This window comes from Battus philenor, unplaced genomic scaffold (genome assembly GCF_028537555.1).
Source record: "Battus philenor isolate CCGP_79_NKW_IND1 unplaced genomic scaffold, ilBatPhil1.0.hap1 SCAF_21, whole genome shotgun sequence".
NCBI classification, from domain to species: Eukaryota; Metazoa; Arthropoda; class Insecta; order Lepidoptera; family Papilionidae; genus Battus; species Battus philenor.
Genome location: NW_027181684.1, coordinates 10,383,563 through 10,393,191, shown reverse-complemented (window position 1 = coordinate 10,393,191; position 9,629 = coordinate 10,383,563). Strand labels below are relative to the sequence as shown.

The 9,629-nt window shown below is 31.7% G+C and overlaps 1 protein-coding gene across 1 annotated transcript; it reads right to left on the bottom strand.

Moving 5' to 3' along the window:
• Positions 1-2,202: 2,202 nt before the first annotated feature.
• Positions 2,203-9,347, bottom strand: LOC137923503 (uncharacterized). Its single transcript, XM_068766762.1, has 4 exons — positions 9,240-9,347; positions 5,096-5,544; positions 3,334-3,444; positions 2,203-2,383 (listed from the first exon to the last, which is right to left on the bottom strand). Exons 1-4 carry the CDS (start codon positions 9,345-9,347, stop codon positions 2,203-2,205), a joined length of 849 nt encoding a protein of 282 aa, XP_068622863.1.
• Between the last annotated feature and the right edge of the window lie 282 nt (positions 9,348-9,629).

Here is a 9,629-nt window from a genome sequence, read left to right as displayed (position 1 = left end):
ACTTAGTCTACATAACAATTTTAAAAAGTAATTTTTGCCCCGAAACTTCGAATATTACGAAGAAATTATCTAGCGAGTAGCAATTCCAGTGGAAACTATTAAAACGTCCGCTTTTAAAAATTATTATACATTTTGACCCAGTTCATTGTGAAAATTTTCGTTTAAGTGTTCTGCCATTATAACTATGTCAATTTGATAAATAAAATCCTTTGCTAATATGACAAAGATCCATCTTTATCTAGTATCTCATAGATTTGATAATAATTTACTTTAAAATTTTATTTACTTAAACCACTTTATGCGCAAGAAAGACGACGCTATGGAGAGACTTATTATATATATATTTATTTTTAATTGTCTTCGTTATTGGGGACCTCATGTTCCCACCACCATGTTTAAGGCGGAGCATTACAATATTATAGCGTAAATATTTTTGTCATTTCACAAATTACTTCTTCTTTTATTAGTCACAAAATCTTCACACATTCCTTATATGAATTTATTATTTTTTTTAATCTTATGCTATATAAAATTAAGTGTATGATATAAATAATAGTAAAGAGTGGGCGTAAGAACTTTCAACATACTTACTTACTTTCGACTAATTATATATTGTCCCAGGTAGAGTGAATGTTTCAAGATCTGGAGGGTGCTCTTAGATCTATTATTAATAGATCGATCAAAGGAAGGATTTGTACACGCTAAATGCCTAGATGAGAGACGGTACTGAAGGCCGTTCAATATACGTATAACCACGGCTGTTGTGCCAAGGAAATTCTCGTCTCTAAGATGCGCTGCGGCAATGTTCTCAGGCAAGAAACACCCCAAATGACATAACATAAGTAACACGTGCATTTATAATTTTTTGTAAAAAAGTAATTTTTATATATATATAATTATATATAAATATATATACTCATAATGCGTTATTATATTTGTGGAGTCAAACATAGTAATTGTTTCTGAAGTAAATGTTCTCTGAAAATAGAAACGACATTGAAAGCATTTAACTCCTATTAATCAGTTTTAACATTAATACTTGTGATTGAAGTTTAAATGTTAGGGAAAAATACAAAATTTGTTTCACAAAAGTCATTGACACTTTGACATTGACAGTTGAGAAGTTATGAAATTTTAGATAATTCAAGTAAACTAATTATTATGAAAAGTTTATTACCATTATATACATATATGTAAATATTTATATTTTAGAATATTTTGATTATAAATTAATAACTTTTCTTTTCAGCCGATACACGCCCACTGCACGGTATAGGCCTCCGCCACAGAATGCCACGATAACCGCTGCGCTGCCCGCCTCTAGCGACGTCTCATAATCTTAACTATGTCTATTACTAAAAAAAAAATAAGGGAGAAATAAAATTTTATTTTTGAGGACATTTATCTTTTTCCCATTTTTTTTCTGCTTTATGATGTTTACTTTTTCACGTATAAATTTGACGCTGCCTCGGCCTTCGGCATTAAGTTCGCAGTTTTACTATGAGTATAAGAAGTGTATAAATAAGTGAATAATTCTTAAAAAAAGTCTATATTATAACATTAATAGCTAATGCTTTACATTCATCGATGAAATAAATTTTTAATTTATTTTTGACATTATATGATTGTTTTTTAATGTATTTAATTCAGGTGCAAGTTTGTCGTTCATCTAATGATATGTAAGATAGTCTGCATAGATTATTTTTATTTCATTACCTTATAATGCGTCCTTTGCCTGTTAATTTATAATTAGCTACAGATTTTTTATGCAAAAAAAGTAATGGAAGGACTTTGTGTCGATAACTAACAGACTAGCTAACTTGGCAACACACCACCTCGTTAGAACTTTATTGTTTCCACGATATTTTCTAGAAAAATCCACCGATTATCTTCTTTCAACAATAATTTTATATCAAGGCGTTTCCTCTATTAAATCAACATCAAAAATTAAATATTATTCTAGTTTAACTGAATTATTTTCATTCGATTTTTACTTTTTAATTTTCTTATTAAATAAAAGCAAACGAGAAAGCCACCAAATTAGGTTAAAGATTATTATTCATTACGTGTGGGTTCTTAACAGTATTTAATAATTAGCTTGTTTCTTAACGAAGTAAAATAACATCCTTTTAATTTTTTTATTTGAGTAACAAGGAATTTTAAAATATCATTTTGAACGCATTCGGATTTCGAATAGTTTATTTACATCAAACCAAATTTATGCAAGGTATCTATTCCGATTTCCGTGAATGTATCTAAGACGGAACTCTCGCATTCTGGAAAATGTGTCTCGCAGTTTCCCTCTGTCTCCCTTCCAAGTCTCTCAGCTGCGTGATATTCGTTATCTGTGTGATGTGACACCGGATCCTTCGTTGTCGATGGTCTGAAAGATTTTCATTGTTACGTTAATGACATTTAAAACAAACTGGCGAATAAATATATCCTACCGACTGCGCATATTACGATTTTAACCATTATTATGCATTTTTAAAATAATACATATTACAAGTTTATTTAATTAAGTTAAAAAAATATCATTATAGATAATTGTAACTAACGTCCTATCGTTGTCGCGATTAAAACGACAAAGGTTCCGTAACCAGTGAACCGTGTGAAGTAATATATTGTAAAACTTATACAGCAAATTCTTTCAATTTTCTTGGAAGTTCAAAAATTGGCGTCATCATTACAAAGGGAATTGAAAAACTGATTACTATACAAGTTGATTAATAATAAACGCAAAAGCTATAAAGAAGTGGAAGTATAGTTTGTTTGCCTTCATAAGTGTAATTTTCTGTAAAACCTTTGATAATATGATAAACAAGGTAATTGTAAATAGGTGTAAAAAATTTAACAACGTTAATGTTTATTTCCAATCATTATGTAAAGAATGATAATTCAGAAATATGTTACGTTAATTTATTTTATTTATTTGAATGCGACTGGCCAATAAATACTGGCAGTTTAGTCTACAGGAAGAGATAGTAAACAATTATTAATTACAATAGTAAATGAATACAAATTTCGAATATGCTTTTTTACTATATTATCATTACGCTATATAATATATTTCTGAATACATTTTTGATTAGGGTAAACCGTTATTTTAATCAGTTTTACATTGACCGTTGAAAGCCTTCACACCTATAGCTAATCACTCTGTATGTATACCGTGGTAAAGATATTGGCTCGTGTCAAGATATATAAAAATAAGTTAAAATTATTTTTAACAATATATAAACAAAATATGTAGAATCAACGGAGCATACAAGACGTTCAATTTACAATTTAATTTGTTTCTGTATTCGTTCAGTTAGCTGTGTAGGTACTTACGTGAATATTATATGGCCAATTTCACCAAGTAAACCGTTTTCGTGTGTAAAAGGAACTTCCGCCGCTTCGCAGATTGTGCGCAGTAAGCAGGGTCTACCTGAATAGCCGTATCTGAAAAATTTCGAATTTAGTTACGGCATTGAGGTAGCGTATTCACTGTTATAAAACTTTGAAATTCACTCGTAGTTATATGAAATTTCTGTTTAAGAATCGTATCACTTTGATCATTCATTCATTCATTTTTAACTATATTTCCCAGCTAGGGTTCTGCAGTGGAGACCATGATACCGTTAACTGATACGTAGATAGGGGCAGGATCCCCCACTAGGTGAACCAATGATACAATCAAGGTCAATCAATTAATACCTAGATGACGGCTATCGGCTAATATGAATACATGAATTCTCCCTATTTATCTCTTATATACGTCCGGAGAAGAACCTTTTTGTATAGGAACTTGTTCCCAATGGAGCTTCTCTTTGCTTTGCTCTCTTTCCTCTCTTGACATAAAATATAGGTAATGTCCCAAACACGCCGTTTTGTACAATTAGGTTTTGTATTTAGTGATGACTTTCACAAATATTCGTAATATAGAATAGCAATTAATTTTCAACTTATATTACCATTTTAAAATCCTTTACACTTTTTACCGCATTTCATTACATGAACTTTAAAATTTTCTACATAATTATGATATACTGCAGGAGAGTCTACTGTAAAAACATACACAGTTGCTTACAAAGGGTTTACTAATATTATAAAAAAAAACTTTTACATCATATTCTCAAATTATTATGAAAAATCAGCTAAGAAAATAATATATGTGATTTCTTCTTGACCGTTTATCTTCATTGCTGAAGGTCGAGCCCTTCCTAAAAAGACTCGAAAGCTTTTTTGAGTATTTCCGTCACTGTGAGGACTGTCACCACCCTCACAGACTCCGCCCATCGAGTTAGTGATTGCCCTCTTGGTCTCTTTCCTTCTACCTTTTACTACAACAACTAGCTTATCTAGACTATCTGGTGGCCTCCGGGCTGAAAAAGCCAAGAATACGCTTGTGGAGAGCGTTAGTTGATAGAGAACAGATCTGTTGGTTTTTCTGGCAGTCCACGGTATCCTTTGCACCTTCGCCAAAACCACATTTCAAAAGCATATATCTTCCTTCATACATATGTACTTTTACAACTCTAAATATCTATAAGTATCAAAACCAAAACCTTTATTTTACTTACCAAGCAGTTCAAATTATGAGCGATACCTAATAATTTTCTCATTAATGAATGTTACTTTGCAATATAGACAAAAAGTGAAAGACAATGATGAAAATACTTAAATTGTCAAAGTCATTTCGTAAATAATGTCAACAAAATCCAATAACCTAAAGTACAAAGTTTGATCAAACATAATTAGATGCCTTAAAATAAATATTCACTCGAACAATAAACTAATTGTGAAATAATTATTTCTCCGAAAATATACCGACTATGTTTCTGTAAAATTTAAAATCTATTTTGATTTATTTTATTTGTCTTTTTACACTATTGCGTATAATTGTTAAAAAATATTTAATAATGGAACATTCTAAAAAAAAATACATATCTGTATAAAATATATGTAATAAATATAGCCCAGTGGATTGACGATTAGAACAGATGGCCGCTTGGGCCTTCAGGTTCTGGAGTAAACACCGCAAGCACAGCTTTGGACTTCCACTCACAAAGTAAGCTATTGTGAAACCAATATTATTATATAACTAACTTACCTTTCAGCCATATGTTCTATAATTTTATAGAAATCCCATCTATTCATTCTTTGAGGCTCCAGTTCTTCTTCATCATGTTTTGCTTCTATCAGCTCTTGTCGTCTTATAGCTTCTTCAAGAGGTAATTCTGAATTTGGTATAGACATGTCTATTCTGTTAATTGCTTCACCTTCAGAAAACAGGATCGATCGTTTTCTTCTATCATCAAACGTTATATCTACTAAGGTATCATTGTTGTCGTCGTCAAGCAATTCGTTCCCTGCTTTATCAGCATCGTCATCTTCTTTATTATCTCCATCCATATCTCTTGATACAGTATTAGCAAATCCATAGATTCTGCTTGTATACTCTGTACTGTTTGTGGGTAGATCGTATTGAAATTTAATGACAGTACCAACAGTGACAGAGGCTTCCTTTAAATCTACAGGCACACCGAGACCAATGATGAACTGGAATTAAATATGATCTTATAATTTTCTTTACACATTTATTAAGGGTTATTTACATTTATTGTCTCATTATGTGAAGAATAACTTTTATTTAGGTGTTTTTGTAGACTAAAACTATGTAATAAGCACAAAACCATGTCTTTATGTAATAGTTACGAATGTTCGAAGTTATTAAAACAAAAATAATCATTAAAAAGATTGGTAGAACTGCATAAATTATGGAATCTTTCTAATAATTGTAGAAACACTTGTTCAGACGTCAGTCAACTAGCGGGGGCTATGTCGTGGTCGACACTCGTGAACCTTTCGTCCTCAAATAAAATACTTTTAAGTACTTCCAAACAAAAAATCTGTCTAGTTACTTCTATTCTTAAATATAATTATCAAATACAAGTAAATAAAATTAAATATATTGTTGAGGGCAAATATCAAGAGGAGTTCGATAAATTTTGTTAATTTTTGTCTTTCATATTTTTGTTAAGTTATGAGTGATATTTTTCAAACAGAGATACTACATCTTTATTGTCCTACATAATAAAAGAGTACTTTAAAATTGTCTAAAAGAAATTTGTTCATCGAAACCAAAACAATAGATCAGTTACAGTTGCCCGTGGATTTCCAGTTATAGCGCTTTGTGCGCCATTAACAAAGTTGTCTGTCCACCTTGCGAGTAGACTTTCGACGCTGCGCTTCCTGTTCCATGGCCTGCCCACATGGCCTGCTAACTGCCACTACAACTCTTCAATATGCTGGGCTATATCGGTTACTTTTACTCATCTACAAATCTCCTCATTTCTGTTCCGCACTCGTAGCAGATTTAAATAAATTTTTAAATTTAAAATTTGATCAGGATTCATATTCGATAATTGTCTGTATTATTGTCAATTAATTGCTTTTGCTGGTAACGGAAATACGAACTGACTGCCTGCTTATAATTAATTCTAAAGTTTTAACTGTGCCGAAGATAAAGACAATATTATGCTATCAATTGAAAAAAATAATATATAACCAGAAATTGCTTTGATTAGGATGATTCAAATGAATTCAAATTAAAATCTCAATAATTCTTTATTCAAGTGGGCATTTGAATTCGCTATTGAATATTCGATTACTTTAATATTATAAGTAGTAAACTCAACAGTTCTTTTTTATTTATTTAATGAAATCAGGCGTTACCTCGCGGAAGTCCATCCTTAGTAAGAAAAGGATCAATATTTAGCCACTTCCACACATGCGGTGGTAGTCGTGCAATAAAGTGCACCGCCCGCCAGCCCGCTGATAAATGCGTATGCGGCAAACATGCCAATCACACAATCGCCACCGCCAAATTACTCAACACGTGTTTTACCCCTCCACGGAGCATCTTCAGGAGGTATGTTACACCGATTAATGCCAAACACTAACTCTGTGTTGCGGAAGTGGCTAAATATTGGTCCTTTTCTTACTTAGTTCATTTTTATATGAAAGTTAACAATTTTTCATGTGCACTTTATAATATTAATCATGTAAATAAGTCAACAAACAAAGTTTCATACATTTCTTTCAACTAAAACCTTTTAATTCTCTAAGATTTATTTGATAATAAACCTTTAATTCTAGTTATTAAACTAACAAAAGTGACGCCTAAGATATCTTGTGAAACTTTATAATATATGCGTACGCTAGGACCCATGAAGGATTTTTAACTCCTTTTTTATTTATCGTGTGTCTGTGACTAATTTTTTCATATAATTTTTTAAATTTTGTCACATAAATAATCTGTTATTAAAGAATGCGATTTAAAACTGATTCAGCTATAAAAAAACAAGTGCATATTTTTTCGTACACAATAAATAACTATTTTAATATTCTTAAAGGCAATTTTAAATACACCTAATAAAATAAATATTCCCTAAAGCTTCTGATATATTACTAATATTTATATGTAATGTGTAGTAATATTTGAACTTTAATAAAAGGATAAAGTTTCAATATCTTCTGTAATATTTACGTAACATCATAAAAACATGAGATCGAAATTTTGCTCCTAAAAGTTTTTTAGTCGGACTTATTATCGAAGTGACATTTTGGCGACAGACAAGAATTTGAATTCCGCCAATATTTATGTACGTTTAACAATATTTTACATTTTCTTTATAGAATGCCACATTGGCAAGCTCACTGTGACTCAACGAGTCATGAAGACAGCTATAATCCGAATTTCTTCAAGGAAACGAATCAGAAATGAGAAGACCTGTAGAGCGGGCGAAAATAACCGACATAGCCCAGTGGATCAGCAAGTTGAATTAGAAGTGCGTATAGTACAGAATAGATAAACGATTTAGCCTTATGGTTTTGAAATGGAGTCTATAAACGGACAAACGTAGTAAAACTTCCTCTAACGAGGTGGACAGAAGACCTAGGAGGACACTTTATGCAGGCCGCTTCCTTTCGGTCCTATAAAAAATCTTTTGGAAGAGACCCATGTGCAGCAGTGGATGCCCTCTAGTTAAAATGGTGAAGTAAATTTTGTATTTTTCAAATATAGGTGCACCGGAAAGTAATGTCGTTTCTGTCAACATAATTTGCAGTAAAACCGTTAGATTTCTACCACTCCAGCATTTGTGAAATAGATGGCAAAATGTTGTTCATAATTATTGTTGACTAGAAATAAAAACTTGTTAAAAATGTAGTCGTGTGAATTTGAATTAAAAAAGCGACATTACTTTTCGGTCCCTCTAATATAAAACAGTTATTTAATAAAATCTTTAATGCGTCCCTAACAATGTATATGCATTACACTAAAATTATAGAATGAAGATGTAGTATTTAAGAAAAAACTTCATGATTAGGGTTAAAATATCTAAAATATCGTATCTAAAAATGTTATTACAAAACCTACTGTAAGTATGTATATTTTACTAAAGTGTAACAAAATGTTAGGTTTGGGTAAAGTAAGTGTGGATTTAGAGCGACGACGGAATAAATATAATATACATGGATATAACTAATCTAAGGAAAAGTAAAATACACGACTATCAGAAAGAGTTGTCATACCAAAAGTACGTAGTCTTTGTTAACATGTCCTAAACTAGGTTTCGTAAAAATGGCTTGGTGGATTACATACCTAACTAGCTGATCCCGCAAACGTTGTTTTGCAAAAAAAAATAAAGTTTTTAATTAACAAATGTAAGATAAGGGTTGATCGTAGAGGGGTGAAAATTTAGGTTTTTATGTATTTTTGTATGCTGTATCATAATAAAATAAAAACCAAAAAAAATTTCTAAAAAAATTAAAAATATAATTTAGGGGTGGACCACCCTTATCACTTAGGGGTATGGAAAATAGATAGTAGCCGATTCTCAGACATACTGAATACGCATGTAAAATTTGGTAAAAATCGGTCAAGCCGTTTCGGAGGATTTCAAGTTCGAACACCGTAACACGAGAATTTTATATATTAGATTTAACATTGAGAAAGCAAAAAAAAATGAGAAACCTTAAAGAAAGTCGCGATTAAATTTAAAAGCGTACACTAATCAATAAAAATCGAATGTAACGCAATCACATCTAAATTCGAGACATGACAAAAAATCTCCTTCGTTAAGCGCCGACAGCTTGTGCAAACAAAACATAATTTGCCTTAGCGAAAATCAACTGCGCTATGTAAATTTTTCACGAATTGAATCCTAGTAAAATAAGAAGATATGAAATACCTGTGTTCGGGCGGGTCCGCCGTCTGGATAGATGAGGTACCTCCTTTGTCGCACATTTGCGCTGGCGAGCGTTGAGAGTAAATTGAGCAAAATAAACGAAAGCAACATCCTACGATCGATATGTTTCTTTTTTTCTGTTACCCGTAACGTATAGAGCCGCCGATGTGTGAATACGGTGTAAGATAAAATGTGAAATGTTTGTTCAGAGCCTTCGACCTGACTAATGAACCGTTATGTTTGCTCGACGATTTGGGCTGAACGGAACGGCGCGGTAGTTCGTTTCACGTTGCGAACTGAACGAGCACAGCCGGTAAATTCATGTCATAATGTACACTGGCCTTCATAGCCTAATGTCATACTTTTTAAATCGCAATTTCTCCTATTATTATA

Bases quoted from the DNA above. Each gene is read 5' to 3' on its own strand.
- LOC137923503 (XM_068766762.1), bottom strand. From the start codon at position 9,347: ATGTTGCTTTCGTTTATTTTGCTCAATTTACTCTCAACGCTCGCCAGC. The intron at 3,445-5,095 runs GTAAGTTAGTTA...GAAATTTTTCAG, and splicing joins ATAGAACATATGGCTGAAAG to ATACGGCTATTCAGGTAGAC. The intron at 2,384-3,333 runs GTAAGTACCTAC...AAAATCTTTCAG, and splicing joins ATTGGCCATATAATATTCAC to ACCATCGACAACGAAGGATC.